This window comes from Mangifera indica, chromosome 1, assembly GCF_011075055.1.
Source record: "Mangifera indica cultivar Alphonso chromosome 1, CATAS_Mindica_2.1, whole genome shotgun sequence".
NCBI classification, from domain to species: domain Eukaryota; kingdom Viridiplantae; phylum Streptophyta; class Magnoliopsida; order Sapindales; family Anacardiaceae; genus Mangifera; species Mangifera indica.
In genome coordinates, this window is record NC_058137.1 from 15531024 (window position 1) to 15551883 (window position 20860).

Below are 20860 nucleotides of genomic sequence, written 5' to 3' on the forward strand. Positions count from 1 at the left end.
TACCATGTGACATAATCTTCCCTAGGACTAATGCCAAAAGCCAATAGGTATATCTAATTATTACCTTCCAATGAAACAGCGATAAATGATTGACCCAAATATTTACCCTTTAAGAAAACAGTATCAATACAAATAACTGGACGAATATATTATTAGAATGCACGAATACTACAACCTAATGTCATGTAAACGTATTTAAATCGTTTCCACTGTTAGTATATGTGTTACAATTCTCAGATTACAATGTACTAAATTGTAACAATACTTTGATCACAACATAAATGACTCTTCTAGTATGTCTCTCAATGATTGAAGTGTCTAATTTCTTGCCCGTCATGCTTATGCGTATGATATATCAATTTTATATCGGTTAGCGATGTCTACAATGATCTCCTTTGGTTAATAAACATGATCAAACAATATAAATCTTGTCCCTAAAATTTGCCCTAAAGCTCAGGCCCTTACTTGCCTATGATGAGGTAATATCTAATCTTTAGGATAGATGTGTTAGCTATCTATATGACATAGTTCGAAACTGTCACTTTCTCTTACCTTGATTGCCCATGTACGCCACTTACATTGTTCATTATGACATTTAACCTCCCATCTGAGTGTGTCTCACTTGTGCATTTTAATCTGATATCCCTTCTCAAGAGCATTTTGAGTCATCGCATCAATGGTATGTTGTTTACTTGAAAATAATATACTAATTTTTGGAGAATCACCATCTCTTTACGCTCCTCAACTTCTAGATGTAGTTAGCTGGTCAGAAAATTTAGGTAACCAATGAAATGTATCAATACGAACATTCTCACCACTAGGATTTGTTTGCAGGAAACTACTTGTACCTCCAATATTTTCATTAATATGTGTTTTCTCATCGAACTCTGATTCCTCAATGGGAATATCAGGCATTACCTTCTCATCAAATTCACTCTAATCTAGAAATTTTTCTTTGTTGCCACAAACAAATTCTTTTGCACTATACAATATATCAACATGAACATCATTTAAGTATAAAAAGTCTTCCTCAAAAAATTCTTGTTTTGAATTGATCCTGATATTTTGAATCTCTCCTAAACCAATATCTTAATCTTCTGGATAACTACTTGGCTCGCTATCTTGTAAATCTTCATCTACTTATTGAACCTCATAACTATCATCATTAACTGTAGTTGTTACAAAAACTGAAACACATTCTTTAAAAAGGTTAAACAAACCATTAAAGACTTCAACATCTTCATCATTCGAAATTTCAATAGGGATGCCGTCATCAAAATGCCTTGGTTTCATGCTTATCTGAATGTTAAATATCCTTCGATTTATGTTACACTTTTCTCTCACTATTTGGATTAATCTCTTGAATGTCATATGCTCTGGAATTTTAATTAATTTTCTGTTACCTCTAACATATTTTATTATATTGTCACCCATTTCTATCAATTCTTCTCGTATATAATTGAAGTATATCTCGCTATTTAAATTAATCTTCAGTGAAATAAATAATCAACATAAATAACATGACCAAAAATACTATTTACAGATTTGTATTACATTATTTTATTATAAATTTGAATTTCTTGATTTTATTTCTATTACACAATTGCACATATTTCATAATTCTATTACATATTGTGATTATTAATATATTTTGTTTAATATGATACTAATTTTTTAAAATATCACTTTACCCTATATTGTAAAATATCATTTTACCCTCAAATATTATTTAATATCTCTAACACCCTTTATTATAAAATATCATTTCAACCCTTACTATAATAATCACAAAATAACCCCTATAATTTTTATCTTTCTAATCACTTTATAGTCAAAGATAATTTTAACTTTAAAAATACAACATTTATAATAAAAATTCATAAATTCCAATCCCAAACGGAAAACACAAACCTTTCACCGTAAATATTATAACAATCACAAAAGCTCCAAAATGAAGGAATTAAACACTTTATACTAATTTTGAATCCATTTTCAATAAGATATGATTAATGGATTATTGATTTATGTTTAAATACTCTTTGACTTCTTCCAATTAAAACAAAAGCAACAATAACTATTATGAACTCCTCTAGAGTAACAAGAATACCACAATAGATTGGTAAGATAATACTAAAATTAATATAATGTAATATATATATATTATATATTAATAAGACATTTTATGTTGATATTACAAATAAAATGTTGTGGGTATAATGTGGAATTATCAAGACTTTACTCTATAGTAATATAATAACATTGTATTTGTCTTTTCTAACATGAATAAAACTATATAGACATGGTATTGAATAAATAAATAGATATACAAATGATTTTAAAATAATGAAAAGTAACAGCTAATCATAAAATGATATATCATCTACATACTTATTTATTTTATTCAAAACTATATTCATTTAGTATTGCTCTTTCTAATATATGCATCTTTTTTGAATTTGCAATAATATAACTCACATAATTAATTAGGAACGTTATCTGATACAAAGGAATCACTATTTTTTCATGAGATATTAATTAGAGTATATATTGAATATAAAGATAAATTAATTTATTTAGTTAGTTTAGAAAGAGGGTAAAATAATATGTTAGGAAATACAATCTCTGTTTACTCATCATAATATTTGGACGATTAATTTTTATACTTTTTTTAATTAAATTAAATATAGTTTTCAGAAAAAAAAAATCTAATTTTTTTTTTTGGAGATTATTGAGATATTTGTAATCAATTAAATTTAATAATAATAAGTTATTTATCAATAACATGGAATAATTGAAAATTTAAAATAACACAATATTTACTTAAATACAAAATTATATATAAAAAATATACCGATAATATTATTCGTAATAATAATAGTAATACTAAGAAAAGTAAGAAGTAGAGCAAATTAAAATATAATAACCCACTAGCGCATTCGTTTACTAATTAAAATCTAAAAATTAATTATTAACATATTTCATGTTAATTTATTCTTTAATTATTGATTTTTCAGGAGATAATATTTATTTATGGATTTTCTTTTTTTTTAAATAACACAAACATACACATTACATTGCTCTTGTTTAATTCTGAGATGGGGGCATGGGTAAAAAATGAGAAAAGCGCACGTGGATGAATTGTCAAATTGACTGACAGTGAGTGAGAGACCGGAAAAGAACTACTCTTAAACTCAACACAGATGGAAGAGAAGACAGATGGTGATTGCTCAACGACACTTGAGCAGCTCCTGGACATTCCTCTAGTCTTCCATCGCCATCTAACTGATCAGTCAGAGTGTTAAAACGTGAGAAAGGCATATTATGTTATTAATAATAATTTTGTTTTGTAGTACATTGTATGACTGGCTGAAAAATAAATAAACAAATAAAATCAACACCAGGATTTCATGTGTGACTTTTCTAGTATATTTGAAAGATTTGGTATGTATAATTTGATAAAGAAAAAATCTTTTTCTCAAGGGATAAAATAATTGGGGAGGTGGATTAGTTAGTCAAAGATTTTATCAGTATAGTGATGCTGGCCAAAGATATCAGGGCATGATTCCCAGTTACCCTTTTCCTTGGCCTCCCAGTAGCCGCCAATGTAGCGGTATGTTTCACTGCTTTTCTCTTTCGCAAACCATCTCGGCTTCCATCCCCTCTCTTGCATCTTCCGTGCCTGAATCATCCATCATGTTTCAAAACAATCCACTGCTTTTTATTCTACTTAAATGAAAACACTAAGACAAATGAATTTACCTGCCGCTGTTTCTCTTCTAGTCGCAGCTTCTCTGAATTGGCCATTTCATATTCACCATTTTCCAAGCATCTTTGGTCTGGTCGGAGTCTAGAATCTGTTGGTGGCAATTTCTCCTGTTTACAATGTCTAATATTAACAGTAACAAGTGGAATCCTTTAAACGGAATAGGGAGAAATGACACAAAATGAGATAATGCAAAAGGAATTAGCAGCATCACCTTAAGCCCAGGTGTAAGCTCGTTTAAAGTGATGGCAAAGCGTGTAAAGTTATATCTTGTTTGATATTTAGGTGGTTTGCTTTGCTTCCAAAGCAACTGGGGTTCTGACTTTCCTTTTCCAGAACCATCACCGTTTATATAGTGCATGCTCTCATCCCATTTTCCAAACAATGTTGCCACTGTTCTACCATTTCTATCTTGAACTACACCTTGTACCTGCATGAACACTTATATTACATCATCCATCCATTCCATGACAAACCAAGCATTATAATATACAACATATAAACAAAACTTGATGCTGACGAACCTAAAGAGCACCTAATACTGCTGTAAGACTACTGTCTAAGGTATAAATAAATCTGGTTCCCCAATATTTTGAAGAGATAAAGAAAGTGCACCTGGTGAGGATTTCTATCCATGATTGATTGTTCCTTGAATTTTAGCTTACATGAGTACTCACGATTTCCCTCTATTCGCATTGTACCATAGTGATCACAATAGAGTTTTCCTAAAATGAGGTTGTAAATGGATGTCGTTACCTGTCAATCAGAAGCAAGCAAATCAGCATGCACATTACAGAGGACGGAGAAAATGACCAAACATCAATAACATACCTTGCTCCATTGAAAAACTTCTCCATCATCAAATTCCACAGTCAATACACCAACAGGATCAAGCTGAATGGAGCGACCCCAAAATTTACTTTTTAAATTGCTGTCACCCCAAAATTTCCAGCCAGACCCCTCACAGTGGCATGCAACAATCATTGGATGATGACTAACCTATCTCAAGGGAACATTTTAATTAAATGATCAGAAGAGGGGAAGACAAATGGGTGGAGCAAGACTATCAGAACACAAACATATATGTAACCCCAATAATAAGTTAAGAGGTTAAATACAACTCCAGACATACTCCAATCAAATATACCAAGTCTATGTCAAGATGCTAGCATTTACATTCATAAACTACCCAAGCCATCAAAGGTCAAGCTCACCCACGATTGCTAACAACATAGATGCAACATTACACATAAAAAAACAGATCTTATTATAATGGGTGTTCAAACCAATAAAAAATACTTCTGCTAGAAAGGTACAGCAGTGAATTAGAATATTTTCACATCAGGTCCAACCAGCTGAGAAATAGGGATACATTATTTGACTAGCACCAGTAGATAGCCAGAACTAAATCTCTGATTCAGAGCAGGCTTAAAGTGTTTGGAAGACAATTTACGTGGGACATCCTATAACCCATTCAGAGCCCACAACTGGATCAGAAACCTTCACTGCAAGATGTGTATGGTCCTAAGCTGAGGGTTATATTGTCCCAATAATTTGAAACACTAAGATATACAGCAGAACCATAAATATAGATCTGTCATGATTAATTTGGCCATCTTTGCGACTGTGATCAACGATGCAAAAGACTTCCCATATAACACTGAACTGTCATTCAAATGTCAAAACAGCCAGAAGACACTTTCCTATGAAAGGAAATGAGCAGGGCTCCAAAAATATCTGCTAAGTAAATTTTTGAAAAAAAAAATTTGTAGCCTTTTCTGAAGCTTTAAGATATAATCCTAGAGAATTATATTTGACATAAACAATTTGTTATTGAATACAAAAGATTGTAATTCATACTCTTGCTGTAGAGAAGATCACAACAGCAACAAAAAAAGCAGCTTCTGCTCATGCAAATTTGTTATGTCAATGTAAACATCTGCATATATATGCCATCGATTTCTAGAAATATTATAAAAAATATTACCTTCTCAGAGAAAAACCGAAGGCCTTTATCTGGATAATCTGCTTCATATGTCTCACCCAATAATGGGTTGAATGGCTTGCAGTTTCTTCCATCAGTAGAAGCATACCCCGATACTGCAAATGCTGCTACATTCAGTATCCTCATAAGACTGTTGCCCTACAAATTTTAAACAAGAACTTCAATAAAATCTCACAAGAGACAAAAAAATAAATGGGCAGGCATAAATTCTACAAAAAAGTGTACAAAAACCAATCTTCAGGCACTAGTGCATCTACATGAAAATTTGTCAGCTCTAATAATGCACTCACAAGCAAGAAGGCCTCTGAAAATTGACAAAGGACAAGACAGTGAATTGAAGCCCCATTACACTTTTAAATCAATTACAGCAAAAAAAATAAAGTGAACACAAAAAGAAATGGATTTTGTCTATAGTAATGCTTTGCAGACATTTCCATTTCACATATTTCAGAAAAGTAAAGACAAAAAGAGACATTGAAAATAGTATATGTACTACATCTTTTATAAAAGTTCAAATATTCACTATGCCATAAAAATATTTCACTCTGAGCTATGAAAATAAACTTACGATATGGAAGCAATGGGGTCAGTATATAAGACTTATGACAACACAGCTTAGTCAAGTACAAGAATATGCAAACTTGGACAGCTGCACCAGTACAGTTGAGTTATATTTGTTACAAACACTAATAGGACAACAAGATGTTTCTACTTAAAAAATTCACCAGTTCGCATGGCAGCCATGGGATAAGCAATTGAATGACAGACACAAAGTAAACAGTAATAGATACAAATTAGCATCAAGGATTTCTGAAATGACCCAAAAAGAACAACCAAGTAAAATGCATTATCAAATAAAGTGAAATAAATATAGATTAACTACATAACACTTTCTGCTATTTGCAATCAACATATATCAATAAAAGGCAAGGAATAACAATGTTAGATGATACTTTGAATACAGACTTACCATTTTACCCCATTCATAGGCTCGGTCAATAAGATAAGAATACTGCAGATCTTCAAAACACTTCTGTAAAGAAGAAAGGGGCTCATTAAAATAAACTGGAAGGCATACTTTGGTTAGATCCTTCCCAATATTATCTTTGATCAACGACCAAAGACTGACTCCCTTCTCTTTTTCAAATGGGTCAGGCAATTTGTTGCGCCGCCTAACAAAAGGGTAGTCAGATCCAATGGATCTCATGCAAGGGTCAGAGCCATCTTCACAACCAAAAGCATCTTCATCATCAGAATCAAATGGTGATTGATGATAGTCAGATCCATTGCTCCTAATAGAACTCGAAGAAAGAAAATCTCGGGTATCAAAGAATGCATTGTCATCATCATCTGTTTCTTCATCTACGAGATCTTGTCTATCATGGTCATCATCAGATTCACTTGCACTTCCTTCAGCTATATATTCCATAGAAGCAAATATATTTTAAATAAAATGAATACACAATTAATGGATAAAACACTGCAAATAGTAATAAATATTAGATGTACACAAGCAAAAATTATTAAGTGGTATTTTTGTCCAGGAGCCAGCTGAAAAAACAACTATGTCATATCTAATGTGCAATAGATTCAACTTGCCATTCACCAAAATAATGCAAGAATTTTAAAGAAGATAAATAACCAATTGAGATGGTGAGGAAATTTTAGATAGATAGAAAAACAGAAAACCTTGTAGACTGACTACACAACTAAAGTAGATCACAACACACAGCAGACAAGCAAACATGCATAACTTGTATTCTTAATCTCCCTGCTTCTCAAATGAGCTGAAAAAATATATATTTTGGTAGTTTCTAATCGAATCACTTCTTTTTTATTCAATTGGTAGATATGCTCATGTAACAGGGCTAGTTGGAAGTAAGTTAACTAAAAGTTTAACTAACTGAAAAGCTTCTGGTAAATGGACAATAAAATTTATAGCAACTCCAGAAGAGAGAGAACCGGAAGGGGAATTAGATACTAAATACCCCCAACAAACTTTGTATAAAAATGAGCAAAAATAAAATTGGCAGCTTACCAATAAATTTATTTACTATAACATCTAATTATAATAGTGATACGCATAGCTCTTATCATTTCATTTTTCAATGATTGTTCAACATCCTACCAACTGCATTTGTCTATCCCCTGCAGTGCATCAGAAAGTTTAAAACCAAGCATTAAAAGAAACTACCATACAGTACCCTAACACAAATTGTTCCATTTTCATTGAACTAAGCTTTAAATATATGAACAGTCTTTTTATTTTGTCCTACAATGTCTAATTAACACTGTCAATGGGTCAATACTCTCATATTCAGCTTTTTGATAATACCTTATTTAATTCTAAAGCATCTTCCAATTTGACATTTTACAAAATAAATCATGAAAAGTTAAGTGCAAATTAACAATCTCCTAACAGTAGGAACTGTTCTTTCCTTAACCAACAACATCATATACTAATTGCTCACAATTACTTCACAGGCTGACAAACTGAGGTAGATCCTATAAGATCTGATTGATTTCATAGTTAAAGCACAAAAGTATAAATACAAGTACGCATCATGCAATAAGAATTAAGAAGACATGTTGTCTCAAGTCATATTTATTTAACTAGTTAATAGATATGCATAAAACAGACTCCCACGTAAACTGCAAAGTTAATGGCCATAATAGAATGTTATGCTAGTGCAGTAAAAAGGTTTTAAATGTATAAAGAATTGGAGTTTGATCATATCATACCGCTGCCCTTTTCTTTCCTTAGCCTAGAGGAAGCTTCTTGCTCTTTTAGTTGCCTTTGGCTTTCATCAACAAGTGTATTCTCCAAATCAACCTTTTCAGTCTGAGAGATGCAGAATAAAAGTAAAATAGCCCACCCATAAAGAAAATTTATCATTCATGACAAATCAAAAAAAGAAGGGGACAACCAGACAGGTAATGACTTACAGGGATCTACACATAAAGAAAGGGTATCAGTTGACTCTAAATGTATGCTACAGATAAAAGCTAAAGAAACTAGAATTAAGTGGTTAACTGTAAAAATGTAGTTAATCCATAAATGCCCATGTTAACTACTGTACTTGTAGTTGTTGCCTACCCTCTTGGCGAAAGATTAAGATTAAACTGAACATTTAAGCTTTCTTGCATTTGTTATTCTTGCTAAAGAAAACTTCAGTATAAAAGGGGAAAAAAAAAATATGCTCAGTACCTAACAATATATCTTTTCCTACAAGCAGGGCTAAGCCAGTAAACTCACCCAAAAAGCATAACTCTAAACAAAGGAAGAGAAATTGGAAAAAAAAAAAAAACATCTTTTGTTTGCTGTATATACCTCCAAATGACGCAAAGTGTCAAGAAGCAACACCTGCCTCTGCTTGAGGACCACAAGCTGGTTATAAAGCACAGAAAATTCAGTTTTCATTATGTGCTCAATATCCTGAATGGCATCCTCATTCACCCCCTCTTCTAACAATCTCTGCCTCAGTTTATCAGTTGAAACATCTGCTTTTTCCACAGGTGCAATCAACTCACTGTTTGACATTCTTGGAAACAACTCCTTCACTGCCTGCAAAGCTTCTACCCATGTCACTCTATCTTCCCTACCCTCTGCCCTCAAATGCATCCTCTTTGTTCCAGTAAATATTGAAAACCTCCTATCATCTGACTTACTCTCTCTAATTGATGCCACCTAACATAAAACAGTCACATTAGAGTGAAATTACATAAATTTCAGATGGTTAGTCCTTTTACTCTCCCAAATCAAACCAATGGAAGTTGGAGTAAAATTCATAAGCCAAACATGAAGTCAGTTTTGCTACAAGACAAAATTTCATGAAATTAACCAGAGACAAACTTTGCATCCACCAAATGAAACCTGAAACTCAGACAATTAGATTCTTAGAAAACGAATATCATGTAATTTGAACACCAAGTTCGTCATCAACTTCTAAAATTCAAACAAGTAGTTCCTTATACGCCAACTCAAAACAATCAAATTAGAATGGGCCTAAAACACAAACTTCAAATCCAAATGCCAATAATGACAAGAAATTCAAATAGTTACTTCTATTTACCCTCCCTAATCCACGCCACGTAACATAAAACAGTGAAATTTCGGAGGTAGAAACCATACACCACACATAAAATTAGTTTTACTAGAAGACAAAATTTCAAGAAATTAAACAGAGATAAAATTTTCATCCACCAAATTCAGAAGTGGGGACCCAAAATTCACACAATCAGATTCTCCGTAAACAAAATTCATGAAATTCAAACATTAATTTCGTTGCGAAGTTTTAAAATTCAGAATAAAAAGAAATAAATAAATAAATAAACGCCACCAAATATCGCTAAAAGGCAAACACCACTTGAACTTGACGGCAGTTAAAAACTTGGTACCTTTAAATGGATTTCTCCCACAGGCTTTCGATTACGCAATTGGCTGGTGACGTGGCGCGACATCATTCTCATCGAGACTTCGCCGATGACCTTTGATCCTTTCTCCGTTTCTTTATTAACAACGATCTTATTAGAACCGTGTAGTTTATAATAAGATAAAACTCCATCTTTCAAAACGAACCAACGGGGGCGCCATCCTCGCCCGTAATTCACCCATTTAAATAAAATTCCCGAAATGCCCTGCTGATCCACCAGCACCATGCCCTTTTCTCTCATCGAGGACTCCATTCCAAACACCGAATTCAATGTGAACGATCGCCTCATCAAGTTGCCGTTCTCCGACATGGCATTGTGATGTTGCGTCAACGATGATCCGCGGCTCAGATTCGTAGGAGTGGCGGATAGCGATCGATACGGCGTCGTTGTCCCTGAAGACGGCATGTTGAGAAGTTCTGTCAAGGTTGTCTGTGGAGGAGGAGAAATCGTTGAATTCCGATCCGTCGCAGTGGAGACGCAGCAGAATGGACGCATGTCATTCTACCATTACTTCACAATTGGTGATTCAACGGGAAAATTGGTAATTTTAAAATTTTTAATTAATTAATTAAAAAACAAATAATTCAAAGAATGGTCGATTTCTGTTGGTTTTGGTTAGTTTAATGATTAAAGTGAAAAATAAAAAAATAAATCATTAAAATGAAGAGGTGGCTATTAGAAATTCCGCCACGGGATGCGTTAAGAAAATTGTACGAGTTAATAGGCGGAGTTACCCATCATCTCTCCGGAATGCTTTAAATAAAGGAGGCGGTTAGCTTTGAAAATTGAAGGTAGTATAATATGGTGGCATATCCATGGTATTACCGTGCTTCACCCAATGATCTAAAGTTATATTACATGACATGGTCTGTGAACGTGACAAAGAATTGCGGAGACGTGACGTGGCGCATTCGTGAGTTTGAAGTGCCAACTGTAGTTTAATAAATAATTTAATTAAATGAATATTTATTTATCTATTTTTTTTTTGTGATGTAATTTTTTGTGGCTAATTAATTGGAAACACATACAATAATGTCAACTGGAATTTGTCATGCAGTCTATTACTCCATCTACTAATAATTAAATGTGATTTAAAGTACAAAAAAGGATAATGAAGATGGAGAGATTTTTAACGTAATCAAGACACTATTAAAAGAGTATATCATGTGTTTACTATCTTTAGTGGAAATTTAGATCCAACTTGGAATGCTAGTTTCTCTTTTGAATCATTTCTTATATGCCGCTCCATTCTCTTTATGTTAGTATTTTATATCTATAGGGCAAAGAGGTAGAGTTACATGCAAATGTAATAACTATTCTAATTATACAAAAACAAGATAGTTAAATTGATTGCATAATCTCAATTTGATAAAAGACGATTGTTTTTTTTTTTAATTAGATATTTGATGGAATAAGAAAAGAATCTCGTAGATGTAGTGGATTCTTCTTGTTGTCTATGAGTGATGGGATTTACAATGTTATAAGTTTGGTCAAGGAGAAGTTCTGTAATATAAAAATTGAGCTCTTTCGAGATTGACTAAGTGTATAAAAATTAAGAAATTACCTACTTTCGTGGTCAAACATTAACGAAAACCCATTAAAATTTTCTATAATGATCAAATATTTCACAAGGAATTTAGATATATTTCAAGATTAGCAGTTGCATGAACTAATATTGATTACTCATCTTTTGATGGCATAAAATCAACTTGCAAAAAAGTTAGATGTTGGGCCTAAACACCCAAGAAATCAGCTCATAATCACTAAGTCAAAGCTTCATCAACATTGATTAAGATTAAAAATTCATTAGCAATCACAAAGATTCATAGATGTATCATAAATCCTAGATTAAAAATTTAGCTACTCATACTCGTTATAATAAATTCACAAAAATCAGCTGAATAAAGATTCATAACGCTCAAATTGGAGAAGAAAACAATTATCAAGAAGAAAAAGATAGAGAAAACTCTTAGATGTTCAAGCTTAATTAGGTGGATGTTCTCCAAATTGCTTCTAGTTCTTGGATATTGAATCTTCCTCTTGATTCTTAAGTATTTTTCTTTGAAACTTTTTTGTTTAAGGGTGTTGTAACTATCCCTCCTACTGAAAACTTGCATTTTGTTTCCTTTTATAGTACTATTAGCTTAGCTCTTTTTTTACTTCTATGTTTTTTTTATTTTCATAAATAATTATGAGCATAATTGAAAGTGATTATGGTCATAATTGACTTCTGCATTTACTTAACAAGTCACACCATTTTCTCATTCCAGTCTTTTAATTTTTGTCTCAAACAGGCCTAAACCTTGTCAAATCACTTAAAAAAATTATTCAAAATACCAAATAAGATCAAAAATTAAAAGAGAAATAAAATTAAGAAAATTAATCAAAATAAAAAAATTACCTAAAATGAACTAATTGAAGGCTATAAATGTGTGTATGTTATACACACATCACGGAGTAACACCTCAAGGCTATAGTTGAAACTTTAAGGGTTAAACTAGTTGTTTAAAAGGAACATTTGTCTATGAGTGAGGAAGAGTATATGCTAGGTTTTTGAGGCACTGGTAACCGATAGCATAGTAGAATTAAAAACTTTAAAATCATACAATCCTAAAAACCCAAGCTAGGATATCAGTTTTACACATATATTTCATGAACATGCATTGACACACATATAAGGTGTTTACAGAATTATACTTGCATTAAACAACTCCTTCGTTCTTTACTTGATTAGAGAATAACGCTACCCTACTCTCGAGAGGCAATGCCTTGACATCCATGCGAAGCATGAACTCTGGAGGCTTGTTCAATCACATGAGGGTGCTAAGGCTCTATGATTGAATGTCTATGTGAAATGAGAGAGGGGGTGGCTAAGGTTTTAGTAAAATAAAAGCACATATGATTTTTCCATGAAACACGTCTTTATATAGTGTTTGGATGCTTGGAACAATCGGCTTCTTAACATGGAAAAGTTGTTCCATCCCCATGACGGTGCACAACCGACAAGGACCATGCATCAAATCTCTTTATCCAATCACAATCAAACAATTAGTCTGTAAACACCCTATCATTATCAATATTCACCACATCACTCAGAATATGCATAGATCATGCTAATCCATTGATTCCAATCATCAAATCTAAAGTATTCATACATATATCTCTATGTCCATATAATATAACACATTATAACCTTTATTACTCTAATCTTTGATTACCAAACCAACAATCAATATACTCATTCACAGGCAGGACAACATTTTGACATGCTTTCTTTAAATACAGTTGGAAGAGAAGGGAGAAAGGTCACACTACTTACCTTTATTCTAGCAACCAATAAATCTTTATGTGGCCTGGTGGTTTTTTGATGATCCTACTCCTCTTCTAACATCCTTCAGGTCTTCCAAACCTCTCTATTACTTTGAAACATGTAAAGTGAGAATATGAACCAAACAATCTTCAATTTCTTTTTATTTTGGTGAAATAATACCATGAATGGTCATTCATTCCTAATGAACGGTTGTCCTTTTAGTTATCCAACTAAAGACATGTCTCGAAATCACCATGAAACTAATACTTATCCAATTTAAATTCGACAAACGGATGAATAGACGCCCTCCCAATCATTCAAGACTATTCCTCCTCAAAACTTAGACATTTTCATATACTCAACACGAAATGACCTTTCTACCCTTTCTAAGGCATGGAGGGGTGTCTACCTTTGTGGTGCACAACTGTCCCTGCATACAATTAACATATACTCAATTGAATTCACATAAATTCAGAGAAAAAGACTAAAATATTCTTATATGTACTTGTGGATGTTATATGGACAAATACAATAAGAAATATTAAATATCTTTTATGCCATTCTATTTTAACTTCACCATTTTAGTTTACAGATTTTGAATTGACAGATAAGGAGACAAAAATTCCTTTTAGCTTAAACATCAATGGATAAGGTGCCAGTCTATGAAACAAGAGATACCAGGTTTAATCCCTAGTGGAGTAGTTTTACTAATAAAATCAATACTTCTTTTTTTCACGCAACAAAAAAAAGAAAGAAAGAGACAATAAATATAGAATTTATACATGCTAAAAGAAAGTTTAAGAGTGCAAGTACTCAAACTAAAAATTCGAATATGAGATTTAAATAAATTAGAGGTAGGGTTACAAATTTAACAAAACAACAAACAATAAACATGAGAGGACTTAAATGCCACCAAGACATTAAAAAAAAAATTACTAAAGGCTCCATTGTTGAGACAAGAGTATTTAATCGTCGCTACATTCATCAACTTTGTGTCCCTCATATAGCCTGAATGATCTTGAAGAGGGTACTCTTGTAAATTGACATGACAAATGACCATGCATGAGAGACATACAATCATTCATTATCATTGATTATTCTATAATCTTGTTTTTCAATATGAGAGACATGATCCTTTGTGGTTGAACTGTTTAGAACGATCATGTATAGGGAATGTACATTCGTTCGTAGCAGTTTTACCCGAAATATTATAAAAAGGCAATGTTTTTCATTAGAAGAAGTTTTATGCATTAATTTTTCATAGATATTCAATACACTGAGAGATCGAGAGTTTTATGCATTTATGTTTTATTTGAGATCTTTTTCATTAAACACGCATGCATTCTCTATGCATGATCATTCATTGGCTCTTACTTATAAAATGAATAAATTAAATTAAGTAAATGACCAAAATACTCTTGAGATGTGCCTGTAGGTAGAGGTATGCATAGTTCGATTTAATTTGGTTTAAGAACTTTTACAAACTAAACTGAAAAAAATAGTTTGAAAAAATTTCAAACCAAATTGGAAAAATATGATTTGGTTTGGATTACGGTTTGAACCAATTGAAAATCATTTAATTCCAAATATTTTTTACTTAATATATAATATTAAATTATAGTCATCTAGGACATGAAATAAACATGTAAAGAAAATAACAAGATAAATATAGAAAACAAGTGATGCAAACCCTTAATTTATTGTATTATGTTCCATTCTTTGGGGTGTAACAATCATTTTTGAAACCATTGAAAAACATTAAAATTATACAAAATTTCAAAAACACCCTCAAACATTTTTCAAATTTTCAAAAATCCCTTAAAAAAATCATTAACACCCTTACATTTTTAAAACTATAAAGACCTCTAAATATACTATTATACATCATTGACACTCTTGGCTTGAGTTTAACATAAATGGAAAGTGCTCCAATTCGAGTTTAACTCAAGTTCATTGAGCCAAAATAAAGGGTGACTTAAGTTTTTCTTGAATAAAAAATGATTCAGCTTAGTTTCGCTAGAGCTTGGTTCGAATTCATAACTTGAATTGATAGTTTGAATTCGTGGTTTTGTTTGTTTGAATTTATGATTTGAATCGATGGTTTGAATTTATGAATCAGATTTGTGATTGGAGTTCGTAGTTTATTGACAACACAATGTTATTTTACCTAAATAATAGACAAAACCATTAATTCAAGACACGTATTCAAGTCAAATCAAGAGACGAATTCGAACCATGTATTCAAATTGAAATCAAGCTGAATTGAGTTGGATAACCCCTAACTCGAGTTTGGCTAGATTTTAAAAATGAGTCAAATCTCTTGACTTAAATTTATTTAATTCAAATTTGAGTCAAACTCTCTTCTAAGATCGAGTCAACTCAGTTCAAATCAACCTTACTTGTACTTCTAAATTTTTTTATATTTAATTTAAATTAATATAAATTAAGGATAATGATTATTTAATAAAAAAAATTAGGGACGAAATGTTATTTAGATCAAGGTTTGCCTTTATAACAAATTTAAAATGTAAGAATCTATCATCTCTTTAAATTGTGGGTAAGAAATAGTCATTTGCCCACTATATATATATATTTTATAGTTTGATTTGGGTTGAAAATCCTTCAAACTGTAAACTAGTTTTAAAAAATTTATCAACCAAAATTAAACTGTTTTATAAACTAAATTAAATCAAACTGTAATTTTTAAATAGTTTGATCCGGTTTTATAATTTAAACTAAATTACACACACCTCTTGTGGACATAAATATAAAAACTAGAGAGTTATTCAGTTATTGCCTTTAATTATACTTTGAGGACATAAATACATTGAGTGTTCAGTTTAGCAGCACTTCAACATAACATATAAAGAAAATCATATTAACATAGGAAATACGTAAAAATGTCTAATTTTTAAGATAGATTAAACTAAAAAACGAAATTTAATAATACAACAATTTAAGCCATTTTAGAATTTTAATTTTTTATAAAATATATTTATATAAAATCCAAAATTTGTTTATTACTTGTTTAAGATAATTTATAATTATTAGATTATAGGTATGGAGTAAATAAAAATAATTAATTTTTGCATGTTTGGCACAAATTATGATTATTGAACTATGAATAATCATACTCCAACTGTGATTTGACCAAGGATTTCCACGGATCTGTGTTTCTAGGTATGGAAGAGGAAGAGTTCAAGTGCTTTGCATAAACGTGAGCGGATTTGCCATTAAATTATAAATGAGGAAATAAAAGTGGATATTTGAATTTTTCAAATTTAACAGGTAAGAATTTGTTATCTCAAAAAGCCTTGGGTGGGAAATAGTCTTTTGGCCATTTAAAAACTATCAATTGAATCCACTTAAAGAAACATTTAATACCAATATAAGAAATTTGATAATGTAATAATATTTACATAATAAAATGTTTAATATTTACTTCACAATATTAAAATCAATCATATGAAAAAAATAATCCAATCCAATGTGATGTGTTAATAGATATAAAAATAAGATAAAATTATTCACTCTTTAAAAAGAAATAACATATGACTTAAGAACTAATCATATGAAATACATTATCATTGGGTATGAATGATAGCCAAGTTCTTCTTCACACGCATAATCCAACTTCAACCATATTTCATCTTGACTGACAACTCTCATCAATTTCCTCAAATTTACTTCAATCCAACTACAACCAGGTTTTTTCTTCAAACTTGCAATAATTGAATTCAACGAGACAATATCTTAAAGGGATTGTTTTAATTGTTCTTCAAAATAATATATTATTTGGCCTACAAAATTTACAACAACCAGCCTACGAAATCTTGTGATTATGGAAGTTGTTAATATGAATAAGGGCCAAAGGACTTATTCCTACCTAAGGTTTAGTGTAAACCCAAACTCCCACCAGTAAATTTTTAAAAATTCAAATACCTATCTGTCTATTAAATTTTACTATTACTATCAAAGATAAAATTGTCATTTAGAGATTTTATTTAAAGAAAAAAATTTATCTCTTTTTTCTACTTTAGTTTTAAAAACCCACAATTCTCTTCTACCTTTATATTTTACAGGTTTAAAACTGACTTTTTCCCCCCTAAGTCTAGGTTTGCAACCTCCATATTTTTCCCACTTAGAATTGCCCCTTAGCCTTTTGAAAAATCTCAATTTCAACCCACTTCACATTTAGTTTCCCTCTACCTAATTCAAGTTGTTGGCATCCATCTCTCTCCTATTTCTCTCTCAACCAATGTTTCATCTTTGGACAAAGGTACGACTTCATCTTTGGAGATGAAGACATCATCTCTGTTGTCAATGAAGGATTGTTAAGGGAAAGCATCTAGACATCTTAAGAGCCAACGAAGAGATGCAAGCGACATGTGACATGCAACACCAACAACGGACAAAAGTTGCATGACAACAAAGAGAGTTATTACATCATGATCTCATCAAGGGAAAGAGACTCCCTCAGAAAGAGAGGTTAGGCTAACACCAAAGGAAAAGAGAGGCATGGTCTTGGGCAAAGGAGTCAAAGAAGGTCACCAAAATATGCATAAAGTTGAAAATGAAAGGGAGGTTGAAATTGAGATTTTTCAGAAGGTTTGGGGGCGATTGTGTAACATCCATAAGTATGTTTGAGGTTATTTTGGTCTTTTTAGTATTTTTTGTTTTTCCCATGTGAGATTGTACTTAAGAAGCTATTATGTGATTTGTGGTATTTACAACCATGTATGAGGTGCTACACATCTGTGTATGATATGATAGTGATGGCAAAATGGTCTTTTTGTATATCGTATAGTTTGGTCAAATTTGGCTAGGATACACGTCCGTGTAAATAAAGTACAAATTTTGAATTACAGGATAAGGATACGTTTCGTGGGAATCTTGTGACGTGGTTTTAATATTTCATAACTAGCATACATGTCTCTATGTTTAACATACATGCCCTTGTACGTCTGTTTAATCTGAAAAGTAAAAATGGTCACAGAATGTGCAACACTCACTTTTCTCTAAAATCCTTTCAACCAAACAAGAGTGAAGGGAGGATTGAAGAGTGCTAGAGTCACATTTTGCTAGGAGATAAGCTTTTGGGAGTTGTTCAAACCACGGGAAGACTATTATCATCATTCTATCAAGGTAAGTAGTGTGATTCCTTGGGATTTTCTGTATTGAGTTGCTTCGAATACATTTGATTTAAATGTGCACATGATACTTGATTGATTAGGATATGTGTGTGTGTGTGTGTGTGTGTGTGTGTGTGTGTGTGTGTGTGTGTGTGTGTGTATGTGTGTGTATATGTATATGTATATAATGGAAGTAGGGATTGATTAAGTTTTTCATGGTGGTGGTTATATTTGTAGTTTAGAATTGTTTGATCTTGGTTTAGTAATGATTCTCTTTATGTATGAGTTGTTTAAATTAATGTTAATGGTGTGTTTGGGTTAGAAGAAGGATGGAAATTTCACTAATATTCATATGTGGATGAATAAACTTTGATACATATTGGGCATATGTTATGCGATGTTGATGATGGTTAAATTATTTATTCATGTGTGTAGTACGGACTAGGACTATATGGTAATGTGTTGGTTATGAAATATGTTTTTCTTGGAAGTGTTTTGGTTGTATATAAAAGTGTGAAAAGTGTAGAAACTTAGGTTTAGAATTTTGGAATTCCAATGACACACGCCCGTGTGTTTGACACACATGCCCATGTGCATTTAAGGAAATTTACTTGTGTAAACTAAGTACACAAGGGTGTGAAATTGGAATGAAAACTCGTTTATGTTAGTGTATACCGTAGAAACCATTCGTGTTGTTGGTTTCAGGGTATTTCCTCTTGTATATAATTTTTTAAATAATTTATTAATAAAAAATTAGTTTTTTTGTTCATATGCATTAGATCTTTCCTTTATTTTTGTGATAATATAAAGTATGTGTATGAATTGTTTGGATGACTCACTTAATATAAATTGAATCATTGAATTGTTGTTTATGGATGTGATATAACTTGGACAATTATATCACATAGTAGACATATTGAATATCTCTGTTGAATGTCATGAGATGACATTAGTACAAGTGACAATGATGGTCTTGTATTTAGGGTATTAATATGGATTAACAATTAGAGAACCGTTTTTCAAATAGGACCAATAACGATAAGTCACATGGTCATTAAATTGTAGATAATGACTTATCGTAAAATTGTACTAGAATACGAGGTAATCCTTTGACCTGAGATGTTATAGTCAGATTCAATACGAATATGTATGATTTATATAGTGTATATATATGAGGTTAACTGCATCTCGTAAAACAAACTATACTAGTATGGGATCTATTGACTTAGAAAATATTGGGTTCTGAATAGTTGTTGATTTGACCAAATCCAAGTTTTGAAGCAAACATCGATAAATATTAAAAATCGAATCTCTAGCTAGAGTATAATGGAAGCTATATGAAGGATGTTCATTATGACATATTCTGAATATTTAAATTGATGATTCGTAAAGCATCGAAATTAGGACTTGGGCAATTTATGAGTTCAAAATCAACTTGAATTGGACAATAGAAAGATATTACCTAAATGAAACATACGATTGGATATTTTAGGTTTGATGGAGTATTTCTTTATCGTAATTTAGGGGCTATAACATATTGCTAGATGTTTATCATAGTTGTTGAGCTTTCAGATACACTTTTGGATTGTTCGAAAAAGAATTCACAGCTATATCACAGTAAACCTAAAGGATTACATTAATAAACCAAGCTTACGAGAGGGAGAATTAATTATTCGGGGTTAGCTAGCACTTTCCAAAGGATAATAAGAATCGTACAAAATGTTATTGGATGCAAAATATATATATATATATATATATATATATATATATATATATATATATATATATATATATATATATATATATATATATATATATATATATGCATGATATCTTTAAATCAACATTTTGGTAGGCCAAAAGTACAATTTTAGAAAACTACAACTAAGCACCATTTGAAAGAATGAAATTAGTTTATTCAAAGTAAGTTAATCCATTTTAAACTAAAATTTCTCTCACATAATTGCAAAACTCTCTCCCCTCTCTCTACCTTACAACAAGGGTTGTATTTTGGCTTAGTGGCAGACTTTCTTTAGAGGTCATGCTAGTGGGTGACTCATTTCATCATTCTATATCCATATAGGAGGCAAATGAGTAGGTAAAATCTTCATTTTCTCTCTTTCGCAAATGTATGCTTTGATTCTTTCTTTCTTGACATGTATGTTTGTTTCGCATCTATTCTCTTCACCCAATCTTTCAGCCCATGTGGTATGGGA

The 20860-nt window shown here is 31.5% G+C and overlaps 1 protein-coding gene across 3 annotated transcripts; it reads right to left on the reverse strand.

Moving 5' to 3' along the window:
* Positions 1-3013: 3013 nt before the first annotated feature.
* On the reverse strand, positions 3014-10992 carry LOC123227682 (oxysterol-binding protein-related protein 1C-like). Of its 3 annotated transcripts, none has more exons than XM_044652785.1 (11): positions 10167-10992; positions 9100-9456; positions 8511-8610; positions 6739-7184; positions 5751-5906; positions 4595-4762; positions 4379-4519; positions 3978-4193; positions 3760-3873; positions 3574-3679; positions 3014-3282 (listed from the first exon to the last, which is right to left on the reverse strand). In XM_044652785.1, exons 1-11 carry the CDS (start codon positions 10695-10697, stop codon positions 3029-3031), a joined length of 2589 nt encoding a protein of 862 aa, XP_044508720.1. In that variant the 5' UTR covers positions 10698-10992; the 3' UTR covers positions 3014-3028. The 3 variants fall into 3 exon arrangements, with proteins under 3 accessions (XP_044508720.1, XP_044508728.1, XP_044508736.1); XM_044652793.1 differs by having other exon boundaries at positions 3067-3278; positions 10167-10990; XM_044652801.1 differs by lacking the exon at positions 3014-3282 and having other exon boundaries at positions 3297-3679; positions 10167-10986.
* Positions 10993-20860: the final 9868 nt, after the last annotated feature.